The sequence below is a fragment of the Pseudopipra pipra genome, chromosome 6 (genome assembly GCF_036250125.1).
Source record: "Pseudopipra pipra isolate bDixPip1 chromosome 6, bDixPip1.hap1, whole genome shotgun sequence".
NCBI classification, from domain to species: Eukaryota; Metazoa; Chordata; class Aves; order Passeriformes; family Pipridae; genus Pseudopipra; species Pseudopipra pipra.
Genome location: NC_087554.1, coordinates 41,777,963 through 41,790,988, shown reverse-complemented (window position 1 = coordinate 41,790,988; position 13,026 = coordinate 41,777,963). Strand labels below are relative to the sequence as shown.

Here is a 13,026-nt window from a genome sequence, read left to right as displayed (position 1 = left end):
TGCCTTGAAGCAAGAGTCCTGCTAGGTCCTGCTTCTCCTGTGCACTCCAGCACAGCATCACCACTTCCCTCCATGCCTGAAGGCTCCACCAGCCCACCAAGAGCTGCATGTGAGCTACCATGATATGGCAGTGCACCTCCACACATGCAAGGGGAACATGTGGAGGTATAGCCATCAGTCGCAGGGAGCCAAGAGGGTCAGCAGGGAAGAGACCTGTGATGTCACATGGCACATCAGATTCATTAGCCAAGTCCAGCCCTGCAACAAGGAGGGACCCATCCTCCCCAGGGACCCCATCACTTCACAAACCATTGCTCCTCAGCCTGCCTAGCCTATGTACATGGGCCCCCATTCTAAATGTGAGGCTGCAGTTGCTGGCCCTGGATTAGACCTCTGCATATGCAGGGCTGTTTCTTGGACTCCTAGCTCTCCCTGTCCTGCCACCTGTGTCTTCACTGTATCATGCCGGGATTCACTCAGACCTTATTTTGGAAACAAAGAGTTAAGAATTTTCAATCTTTATTTTACAAAAATAAACCAGTTTTTCCCTGATACTCTGTGGCCCCCAACCTCCTCCACCCCTGCTCCCATTCCTCTTCCTGTAGCTCCGGCTGTTGCATGTCACATCCAGCCACTCTTATGGAGGCTGTCGGTGCTGCACGCTCTTGTGAGTGTGCCCAAACAAGCACCACAGAAGGGGGTTGGTGCCCTTTTGTGACTGCCTCCTCTTCTCAGGATCCAAGCTGGAAACTGTCCCAAGATGCTTTGTGGTGGCTCTGCCATTTCTGTACAGGAAGTAAGTCTTAGGCAAGTCACTCAGAGTACACACTTTAGGAAGGAATGTCCACTTGTCCAATTCCTTCCCTTGGATGGAAAAGTGAGCCCCACGAAGTTACTTCTTGCCATCAGTGGAGCTGGCAGGCTGTCGTCCTACTTCCAGCTCAGTGCTGGAAGCGTGGGGAGCTAATGTGGGGCTGGTGAAAGGAGTGTGTGGCGTAAAGCACTTCTGGAGGCGGTGGAGGGGATGTCAGGATGGAGCAGAGTGGTTCATGGGAGCTCAGCATCGAGGTGAAGTGCTTCATCTCCTCTGTCAGCTGCTTGATCTCCCGGTGCAGGGCAGCGTTCTGCCTTTCCAAGTCTTCGCTCTCCTGAGGACAGAAAACCACAGGGACTTCCTCAGTGTGGGAGCCGATGAGCTAGGGACAGGGGGGTTGTGGTCCTGCGCCTCTCTGCCCCACAGAATTTCCAGAATGACATATTTCTGGTAAATTCGTCACAGAGCCCTGCCTGGGCAAACCCTCCTCCCCCAGCTGGCCAGACCGGGTGCAAGTGCGATGCTGGCGGCCCCAGACACGCTCCCCAGTGCCGGCTTACGAGAAGTGACTGTGGCTTGCTCCCGCCCAGGCTTTCTCGCTCCCTCTCATGCACACGCACATCTCCGGGTGCTTCCCGGGCAGCCCAGCCCCCGGGGGAGAGCGAGCTGAATAACCGCCGTCTTTAACCAGAAAACCACCTGTCACAGGAAACCTGTCATTGCCCTGGAAAGAAGAGACTCACTGCTTCCTGCTAGCAGCCGGGGAAAGCAGTGGCACGGTGGGGAGGAGGGGAAGACACTTGAGTCAGAAGAAAAGAGAAACTGAGGCCTCAGAAGAACTGAATCAATACTGTTATTAATGAGAATAACAACAAAGGGGTTAATAAAGATGCTCAGCCTCGTCTCAACGACACTGAGAGCATCGAAGCCTTTGCTACCTCACCTTGTGAAGTTCAGCCAGCTCCAGGTTGGAGCGTCACAGGCACCAACTGACCATGGAGCCAGCAGCCTGGGCAAGACCAGAGGAGGGAGGGAGGATGCAGCAGCAGGCTTTGCAATCTCAGCCGAGACAGCTAAAGCAGGACTCAGCACTTTGAGGCCCTGGAAAGCTGCACCACCACCTTGGCAAAGTGAACATGTCATCCCCCTGCTCACCCCTCCGCTCCCATGCTGACTTCTGATGGCAGCTGCTCCCTGTGCACAGGTGAAACACACCTACCAGTTACAGCTGCTGTCACTGCAGGAGTCACACAGCATCTCAAGGACATGACCAAATTCTTTGGAAATCATGACTGCTATGGAACTCAGGAACTGATGGGAATCACCCAGGGGCTGGGAGCTCCAGCCTCCCCATGACTCATTCCTCTCAAAACACAAACTACAAAACCCTGGGGCAGATGGAGCTGCTGGCTCCTTTCATACCACCATAGCTTAAGCTGAGCCATGCTCTTCTGGGCAGAACCACTTCAAGGAACCAAAGTCCCTGATTCAGAATCGACCAAAGGCAAAGAGCGCTCAGGGAATAAACCCAGGAGCAGCAGGCGTTCACTATCCACCAGGAAATGAAAAAAAAACTAGCAGAAACTCACCATCCATCCTCTACTTGCTTCTCTGCATTTTTACATCTGTCTGTCAGGATCCAGGACTTAGCTCTGCTGCTCTCATCCCCATGGGAAGGCAAGGACTGTGTGCTATCAATGCCAGCTGAGCAGTAGTAATCTCATATGATTTGCTATCTGCTCTAAGAAAAGCAGTCCAATTCTCGGTGCACAGCTAGGTGGGATTTTCCTGGGGAAGGAACAGAGCCCATATCTACCTCTAGGATTACCTTGGAGAGAGCACTGACCCCAAGGAAAGGGTATTTCTTTACCCCTCTCAGGCACAGTCACCCAGAGCCACTGCTGCTGGCAGATATTATGCAACCAGCCTAGAGCCATGTCAGCTCTAGAACGATCATCACTTACTGAGAAAAGAGTGAAATCTCTGCCTTAAACCCAACTCCAACCATGCGATGAGGCCACTATGTCAGGATGAAGGTTCAGGACTGAATTCTCAAGAATTATTCCCAAAAATTGGGACATGGGGGTATATGAAGATCGCTAAGTCAAAGGACGGTTTTTTGAACATGAGCTCAACTACCACTTTTCAAATGACAGCCAAGCCAGTGCAGGGATAAAGATGGTCTCTGTCCACTGCAGGTTGTGTGTTCTTCATCCTGCCCACCAGTAGCCCAAAACATATGGGACTGCACTTATCACCGTGCAAAATTCAAAGGATCTCAGCCCCTGTGCTCTGACACTGACCAGAAGTGGCCATCCCTTCTGAAAAGCAGACATCTAATTCTTCACACCAAGAAGAGCTGCAAGGGTGCCAACAGTGCCACAGAAAAGCATCCCTGTATGCTGTTACATCTCTGCATAAATGATGGCATGAATCACAAACCCAGGGAAATTCAGCCCGGCTGAGACTGTGCTTTCAAAGAGCTTCTGAGTGACTCAGTCAGAAGAGACTGGAAAAGGAAATCAGTAATGAAAGACTGAGAGATAAAGATGGATTCAAAACTAGGTGCAAAACTAAATGCTTCAGTGGCAGTCATCCTGGGCTGTGTGCTCTTGCTGTAAGTGCTAACTCCTACATCCCGCCCTGGCCTCAATTCTCCTGTCCTGCTTCCACTGAGCATCTCCACACCAAGTCCCAGGGGAAAAGCACATTGTGTCCTATGTGAGCCCTCAGTACTGAGGACAAAGAAGAGTGGGAGTGCTCACCAAGTGCAGTGTGTCTGCTTTCTGAGTCTGCCTCAGCCGGCTCTTCTGGGCAGCGATACGATTCTTCTCCCTCCTTTGGACTTTTCTCACGTCATCAGAAGAGTCCTAGGGAAACAAGCCATAGAAATAACTGGGGCATTCCCTCCCTCGCCCTTCTCCTGCAGAGCAGTAAGTGGGAAGGGGACACAGCAGATAACATGATTGAAGCACAGGACATGGGATACACACCCTCCATGCCAGGATAAAGCCATAGCCCAGGGACGTGATGGTTTTGGCACCCTCGTTGTCCAGGAGGGGCACATCTGATACCCTTAGGCATCCCAGTACTGCTGGGAAATGACTACTCTCCCTTCACCAACACCCAGGCCTGGGATATGGATTGATGGACCAGAGTAAGGACCTCCTTCTGGAAGAGAGACAATTTGAATTCTCGTACAGAAAACCTTTCCCTTCCCTGTCTGTCTGCAGGGTAATGGCAATGTGGACATTTCAAATCCTTGGATAAACTGGTTTTTTCCAAAGATACAGTCTGTGTTTTCCTCCTTTCACCCCTGTAGGTCCCTCCACTCTCCATCACCCTTCTCCCTCAGGCTTTATTTCTTGTGGACCCTACCAATGCAATGTGGCCCTTGCTTTGTTTGACTAGACAGACTCTGAGCTTTTGTTTTTAACTCAGATCTCATTTGCTTCAGCTCTCTGATCTCTGTGCTTGCTCTTTCCTGGATTCCCTTGGTAGCAATGCCTGCAATGCTGACTGCAACACTTCCTTTGGCAGGGAAGAACAGATCTCCTGGCTCCAGGTCATGAGCTTCACAGACCAGCCATTCTCTGCTGAGATCTGGTCCTTCTGCTGCCTTCTGACAGTTGAAACTGTCAAACAGTCTCTTTCATCTTCTATTTTCATATTGCACTGCCCCTTTTGTGGACTCTTTAACATTCACACCACCACTTCTCCACAAGACTACAAAAGTCAGCCACAAAAGTTATCTTCCCAGCCCATCAATCTGTCCACATCCTCTCCCCCCTCCCCCCGCCCAAGATTTTTTTTTCTTTGAACCTAACCGTTTTGTCCTTGCTTTCAAGACCCTGAAAATATCTCAGATACAGCATCTTGCAGGTTCTTCATGAAGTCCAGTCCCTATCCTTTGGCAAACTCTGTGCTTTATCCCTTTCTCTACAAGGATGCCTCCTCATCCTTGGTTGCAAACCAGAAGTCATCTGCCCTGATCATCCCCAAGATTTCTGAGCAAAGTCTCAGGTACTTGCCATTGTTGCCAGCCTTAGAGAAATGGCAAGTGACAGATATAATAAAGCTTAGCCAGAAAAGGCAGTGGGAACATCTTGGATTTGTGTCAGTATCTGCCAGCAAAAGACCTGCATTAAAGTACACCATGCAACAAACCAAAATCCCTCTGTCAAGCATTACGGAGGTGAAAAACCTCTGAGGCTGAACAGAAGAGAAAGCAGACCCAAAGTGTCAGGGCCCTGAGCTGCCCCAGTTCATGGACAGGAGGTGCCTGCACAGGCTCCTTGCCAGAGCACCAACTCTCATGATGAAGCTTCCTGCCTGCCTGGCATGTGTTGCAGGATCCACCATGCCTGGGGTCCTGGCCCCTCAGTTGCCCCGGCATAGTCACAGGTAACCAGGTCTTCTCTCTCCTCCTTTACCCACCTCAGTGGCTAGGGCTCCTGCCAGGGCCCTCAGCTGAGCCCTGGATCGCTCTCCCCACAGCTGTTCTTAGAAAGCTCTGCCATATTGTGCTGTGAAAACACCAACAGTGGGTGCCACCCTACCTCCCACCCATCCATGGCCCACCCCAAAGGACTCTCCATCTGGGGAGAGCTGGGGAAGGTCCCTGCTTTACCTGCTTGCTGGGAGGGGGAGACTGGCTGAAGCTGCTGGAATCACTGCTGTCGGAGCTGTGGGGCATGGCTCCTGGCTCTGGCTCCCAGGGTCTCTTCAGCTTCCTTTGTCCTCTTGGTGTGCCTGCCTTCTGTCTTGCTTCTCTGCCTCTCCCCACCCTCCTCTGTCACCTCTGAGATAGCCCTTGGCTTCCCTGCTCTCACCCGTCCCAGAAGCACACTGTCCTCCTGCCCAACACTCCAACACTTTCGCTGCCTCTCCTCTCGGAGGCTCTGCACCTTCCCTTTAGGTCTCAGCCTCCTGTGGTTTCTCAGAACCTCGGGGATGTAAGCTGAAAGTCACGTGGCCGGAAACTTTAAGGCAAAGAAGAAAAGTTACAGAAGAAAAAAAATTAATAAAAAAGAAGAAGAAAAAAAAGCACATCTGGGAAAAATGAGCTTCAAAATAGCCTGAAAAACCCCCGAAAATCACCTTCAAGCAGTTGAAAAACAACAAGATGGGTTTTCTCTGAGACAAACAGCAGAGATGGAAAGGAAGAAAAGCCCCAGCTCTGGCTGTGAAACTTGGACCCTCAAAGGAGGGCAGTGCGGAGGAGGTGCTGCTGGGAGCCCCAGAAATTCCAGGGGCACTGCGTGCCATGCCAGCCCCTTGCAGGCAGGGGGTCAGTCCAGGCCCAGGCAGCCTCAGTCACCCCAAGCCAGCTGGGGAAATTCCCAGGTAGCCACACATCTCCCCACAACACACTGCCTCCTGCCATCCCTGACACCATTGACGTGGGTCCTGAGGAGGGGACGGGTACCCTCAGCAGGTGCCACGTAAATGCTGTTTGTGCAGATGGCTTGCATGGGTACGATGAAGCACCAGTCCTATCTAAGAAGAAGGCTCAGGATCATAGAATATTTGGACTGGATTTGGTAGGACTAGTATTTTCTATAAAGTAAAGATATTTAGCACTTTAGAACATTCATCAGTATGTCACCACTGGCCCATAAGGGGAATATTAACCCTGGCAGACAAATTAAAGTACCGTAAATGTAAGGATCTATGGATCAGCCCATGCAGGCAGCAGCAAGGAGAAGCTGCTTTGCATCCCCTTGTTTTTCCCCTGGGCTGTGCTCTGTGGGACTACTTCCATCCTTAGCATGAACCTTGGAAGACTGAAGACATGCAAGCAGCCCTTGGGACAGCAGTGCTTCAGTGCTAGTGGCTCTGGAGGTGACAATGCAGGAGAAGGGAGTGCCAAAGCAGGGACCATTTATTTTCTCATCTGCTCATGTTACCAGATCCACCAGGATGAACCAGGAACACACACCAACACAGACTCTCTACTCTCAGACAGGAGCACATATCTTTGGAGTGACTATGTTCTTGCATGCGCTGTAAGGAGCAGATATAGAAACAGGCATGAACCCATCCACAGTAACCCTCTCCTGTGGAAAGCAGCAATTCACAGTTCCTCCTTACTGGTTTTTGTTGCATATTGGTATTCTGTTTGAGTTTCTCCTGCCTAAAGAAGGAGCAGCTAGCAAGTCTCAGCAGCAGGGTATCAGCAAGGGCACTTGAGATGCAGTGGTCACTACAGCAAGAGTATTGGCAGCTTTGGGTTTGCAGCCACATTGCAGCACAGAAAGTGCACGTGCTTGGAACGCAGTGCGGACTTGCATGGGCATTGCTGGCATTTCTTCCCATCCTTGCCACTACTCATAGAGCCAACACATGGGCAAATGTGGGGCTGAAAAAGGACCACATGGGGCTGGCTGCAGGCTGAGCAGTTTGGTGAAATTGTCTGGCTTAGCTCCAGTAGCAAAACTGCTCCATTTTGACCCATTTCCCTCTTTAGAAACATCCTGTGGCACTGGTGCCCTACCCTTGGCTCTACTATTCGAACATTTCACAGCCTGGAGTGTATTTTTTCTCCTGGTGTGCTGTAGAGAAATGTTAGGATCCACCACACTTTCTAACATGGCTGCAAGGGTTTGCTTGCTTGGCATGAACCACCCTGAGGGACCTGATCTCCTGGCAGTACAGCCCCCCTGTAGTAGGCAGGGCTCCTCTGGTGTGGCTGGCTCCAGGCATGAAGTAGCCGAAGGCATTGGTGAGATGAGGGGCATTGAGTTCAAGTTTCCCAAGGCACCAGATAGCAGCACAACTGCTGAAGGATCCATTCACTTGCTCCTTTGCTACACTTCCTCTGAACTCTGCAACCCTGAGCGGCACTTCCTTTCCAGGTAGCACAGTGCTGGATTCCCACTCTCCTGAGGAAACCACACTCCTCTGCTGGTGAGTGGGTCTCAGAGACTGCCTAGCCCATCCTGCTCTGCATGCTGCTGTTACTCAGGGCAGGATGGAGGGAGCGGAGCTTCTTCCTCAGAGAAAAATATCCTTGTTCCATTATTGGGCAAATAAACTGAATTCCTTCCTTTTATATCTAGCAAGGCCAGTATCTGAAGGGAGGCAATCGGGAAGGTGGCGGGTGTGTTGGCAGGAGGTGGTGCAGGGAAGCTGGGTGTCCTGGCAGGAGCCAGGCAGTCTGTGCAAAAGTGTCCAGAACGTGTCTATGGCAAAGGCTATTCTTTGATCCACAGGAGGAAAGTTTTGAGCTGCACCTTGGTTTGCCCAGAGCTGAGCTTTTATTAACAACTGATGGAGACACCTCAGGAGAGAGCAACAGCAGGGGAGAGGGCTTGGACACTTGGTCTTGCTGAGTGGGACTAAGAGAACATCCCTTTTTTTGCCTTGCCCAAACACACTCCTTGCCCTCAAGCTGGCTACAGTGCTAATGAATTCCTGTCACTTATGAGTGAATAAGTGTGCTGTGAGACAGTATCTCCTGGTGGGAAGATGGCAGAGCCTTCACAGTGCTCCTCTGGGCTGGGCAGGACCCATGTTGTCTCCTCACGGGCCATTCCTCTGGTCAGAGATGCAATCCCCCAACCCAGAGCAGCAGAAACGACCAGCATGGCTCCACCAGCACCTGCTCACAGCTCTGTGGGAGCTGCCCTGGGCACCTGCTGCAGGCTGGGGAGCTGGTTTCTGCTGCCCCTCCCCTGCTACGAGGGGGAGCCTCAGGAGGCACTCTCCTAATCTTGGTGCTTGACATAGGTGACTAAATTTACAGTGAATAACATCCCCTGAGTTTCTCTCTGGGATCATTTAGGTTTCTTGATCTTGATCACAGTAGCAGTGAAATCACTGTTAGTGGCATTGGATGAACTTGCAAATGTTAGGTTACTGCTGGACTAGCAGCTTGATAGAGAAGGGCTAGTTCCAGAGAGTTTTAAAGGAAGTATGGGGCCATCCAGTCCTGCATTTGTCCCTTCTGAATAACAGCACGCTTAAGGGAGTCCTGTTCTTCTGGGACAGAGTGGCTGCAGGGACTCTGGAGGTTGGGCTTAATGTGATCTCAACTGCTGAAGAAATGGAAAGCAGCAAGATGCAGTTCAGCAAGAACAAATGCAAATATAAAGCAAAGCAAGATGTAGATAGAAGATCTGGGGAATAACCGACCAGGGCAGCAGAATAGCAGGGAAAAATCCAGGGGCTGCAGAGCATTGAAAGCCAAAGCTTTGCCAGCAGCACAGAGGTGTCGCAAAGGAGCTGGGTACAGGTCTAGGGTGCTGGGACAAGGCAGAGGAGATCACTGCCCTGTACTGCCTGTGCAGGGCCAGTACCCATTAAGAGTCCCAGGTCCAGAAGTGGAATAGTCCAGAAGAGAACAATACAAAGGATAAATACATAGAAATATTGCACTAAGAGAAAGGAGTGAAGAAGTTGGGTCCATTTAGCCTAGAAAAGAGAAGTCTTGGGGGTGGGAAGTGGGTGGGGAGGAAGGAGTGGTCTTTCATATGTTGTAATGGAAAGGGTGGTCAATTGGTTTCTGTGCAGCCAGAGCAGGGTAAGAAGCAACAGGCTCCAACTGCAGCAGGAAAGGTGTAGATCTGAGGTTCAAAGCAAGATGAACATAGGAAGACCTTGGGATGGGCAGTTCAGGAAAGTTATTCAAGCCTTCCATATGAAGCGGCTGGGAAAAAACCTCTATTGGAAAGGGTAGAGGTTGAATCCTGCCTCTGTAGGATGTTATGCTTCCAGGGTTTAAATAAGGAAAAAATGAAATTTAAAAAAAAAAAAAAAAAAGGGCTCCTCAGAGCCCAGAGAGCACGTGGGCCATTTCTCAGCCTTAGCTGCAGCCAGCACCTTTGCCTCCAAAGTCCATGTCCCCCTGTGTAACTAGCTTCCTCAGCACGGGTGGGTGCAGGAGTTTCCTTTCAAGCCCTCTCACTTGCTACAGGCTTATGACAGTAACATTCAAAACTGCATCTCACCCCATCCATCTCACTCATCTTGTTTGCACAATCATTCAATGCATAGTGCTATTTAAAAATCAAGGCTAGAGCAGCTACCAACTTCAGCCTCCTATAAACCACTGAGGTTGTTTCTGCTTCGCATGTAGCATTTTATGCAAATAATTTCTTACAATATTTGGACAATTGCAGCAATTTCCTTATCATTCCCCACATGAATTTGAAGACCTTTGTGTAGAAATCAGTGCTGATAAGAGATGTCAAGCAAATGTCTGTGTTGAACAAAGTCCCTGTTCTCTACCAGATACTTCTGCCATGTCCTGCTCTGTCAGCATGTATTGGTCCTGTCTGTGATGTGGGCAGCTTCCCCAGTCTCAGTCACCAGAGCTATTTCATCCTGGCTGAGCTGAATGAGTGTGAGAGGGAGGTCATGTCAGGAGAGCTCAAGCATAGTCCCAGCAAATTCATCCCACCCAACAGAGAGCAAACACCCATCACACCAACACTTTTAGTCCTTACTGGATGCAACCTGCCAATGTACAGAAAACAGGCACTTTAGAATCTGAATATCTGATAAATTACAAGTACTGTAAATTAAGCACTCAAAAGTATGGAAATCCCAGAATTAACTCCCTTAAACATACTGTAATTACACCCTCATGCCAAGCAACATGCTGTGCTCTGTAACTTCATGACCCACTAAGGTGTCTTCCCTGGGAAGGCTGTGTTACCTTCATTGCTGTCCTGCAGTCAGAGACTGCTCCAACATCCTGCTTTTCCATTTCTTCATGGATTCTTTCTAGTGCTCATTGCTTCAGTGCTGAGTGAGTTCTTCAGGGTTATTAATTAATCTATCTTCTCAGCCACCTTTTCAGGTTCAGGGTTGGGGGTGGAGTTATCCCTATTTAACAGATGCAAAAGAAGAGACAAAGAGAGATTCAGGTTGTAAGTACTTCATTTTGTTTTGAACATGTTTTGAAACAACCAGAATCTAAATTTTTCAGTGGTTTTGGCCCTATACAACACTTAATTTAATCAAACCCCAGATCCTCATGTCTGTGACTGCAGCTGCAAACTTTTAGCACTTCTGTAAAGCAGCTCTGGCAAATGAGGAAGACGCGGCTGCTCCTGTGAAAGCTCTTGCTTATGTGGCTTACCAGCTTACAGAGTAACTTCGAGGCAGGGGTAGACACAGACCTAGCTCTCCAGGGAGGCATCAACTGTCTACCAGGAGACCCTCCTTTCTTTCTGCAATCCCTTGCTTCACCAATTGCATAGGAGTTTCCCAGACCTGCTAAGAAAGGATGCAGCCTAGCTGACCAGCTTTTTGCTCTCTCCAGCCAAGGTCCAGTCTGGGTGCTGAAGAGGTGGCAATCCAGGGCAAAATGCAGGAAGTAATCATATACACAAGACAGCTGAAGTTAGGTTGCCCAGGCAAACCATTTCTGGCAATTTCTAGCTCTGTGGTACTTGGCTTTGCCAGTTTTAAGGGGGGAGGGGGTTGAATGTCATTAGTAATGCTTTCTTTGGTTCATATTTTAAAAGAAGGAAGCTATAGAAAGGAAATGCCAAATATGTTAGCTTTCCAGATATGGACAACAAGCTCCAGGTAGCTGGGGTACATCTGACCTCACCGGAGGGGGAAAGCAAGCCTGGCTAGAGCTCTCAGCTGAAGGATTGGCAAGAGGTTGTCAGGGTCAGACTTCCAGCATGTACTGGAGTTTCTATGTCAAGACACAGACTTACTAGAGTTCACCCCAGGCTATTTTGAAGAGGTGAACCACATTCTCCTGTCCTATACAAATAAACTGGTTGGGTAATTAGTTGAGCAACCTCTAATCTTCTCCTGGCAAGGACTTTGCAGCTCATGAGCAAGTACTCAGATGTGCACTTACAGGAGTCTCCAGGTTAGCAGATCCCAAACTCCCAAACAGAGTACATCTATTTAAGGCAAAACTTTCTCTCACTGCCTCCACAGGCCCTGTCTAGCTTCTGGGATCTTGTTAGAAATGGACCAGATCACCCAGCCACACTTGGGACACTGAAAAGGCTCAGCTGCCAGACGCCCCCCAGTCAACCAGGGTTCCTTTGCTTCCGCTGCCTGGGCTGAGCCCAGCAGTTGAACTATCCAAGCGCATGGACGGGGCGTGCGGAGGGTGCAGATGTTGTCTGACAGTTTGACTCATCTCGGTGGCAGTCTCGTTCGGTGATGACGGGGAAGGCCCAAAGAGGAAGGGCAGTGACCCGTTTAACCAGAAGTGCTGATCCACCCAGGGGTAGACTTACTGGTGTTGGTAAGTGGCTATAGCCCCAGCATCCTTCATGCTGTCCAGCATGTGCATTTCCAGGCTACCACAAGAGCAGGAGAGGCGCATGTGGCTGTCCAGCCCTGCCACAGTGGCAGCAGGACCCAACCCTGGGCCTCTGCTAGTGCTGCAGTGAATCCAACTGAAGTGACCAAGCAGCAAAAATTGTGTTCCCAGGGGATGACCACAGCCTGATGGAGGATTTGATGTTTACTGGGTATTGGTTGCACCCATGATGCATGGCATGGGGGCGGACGGTGAATGTGTTACTTGTCTCTTAAATTGATACATGATTCTTGAGCGTATTACGTTGCTGCTCCATGATGCTATTCAGAGGAAAATGTTCTTCAACACCACCCATCACCATAAAACATGTCCAAGACTCCCAAGGATTGAGTACAGCTTATTTAGGGCATGTTCTTACAGCTAGACTCCAAGACACCCACTCAGCAGAAGATGGCTGTGAACAACACTCATACCAGTACTGTGTTCCCACCCCAATGGGATCTGCTTCAATATTGGATTACATGGATGTATACACTAGTTCTCCCTTCTGCCCACCCCATTTGGTGGGAATGAGCTTCCAAAATACTTCAGCTCACGCAGTGTAGCTGGAGGAGGTATTCAGCACAAGTAGCTGCACTGATGGGTGCACATGCAGTGAGCTTGTGCCCGGGCATGTGTGAGGCTTGTACAAGCAGTCCTGGAGCACAGCATGTCAGAGGCAGCACGGGGGAGCATGGAGTAGACAAGCTGTGAAGGAGAGGACAAGGGAGCTGTGCAGAAGGTACAATGTGCAAGTAGTGCTGATTGGCAGTACCACACTGGCAGAGTTATCAAAACACAAATATGTGTCCAAGCCCCATCAGCCCGGATGCTCTGCATTGGCACACACTGGCGCACCCACGGCTCTCTCATGCTGCCAGCTCTCCAGGAGACAGGCCATCCCACAGCAGGCTGACAGGAGAGGCAGCAG

At 50.1% G+C, this 13,026-nt stretch overlaps 1 protein-coding gene across 1 annotated transcript; it reads right to left on the bottom strand.

The window, feature by feature from the left end:
• Positions 1-502: 502 nt before the first annotated feature.
• BATF (basic leucine zipper ATF-like transcription factor) lies at positions 503-10,563 on the bottom strand. The gene is made up of 4 exons (XM_064658775.1): positions 10,476-10,563; positions 5,445-10,150; positions 3,580-3,684; positions 503-1,148 (listed from the first exon to the last, which is right to left on the bottom strand). The coding sequence occupies exons 2-4, from the start codon at positions 5,508-5,510 to the stop codon at positions 942-944; spliced, it is 378 nt and encodes a 125-aa protein (XP_064514845.1). The 5' UTR covers positions 5,511-10,150; positions 10,476-10,563; the 3' UTR covers positions 503-941.
• Between the last annotated feature and the right edge of the window lie 2,463 nt (positions 10,564-13,026).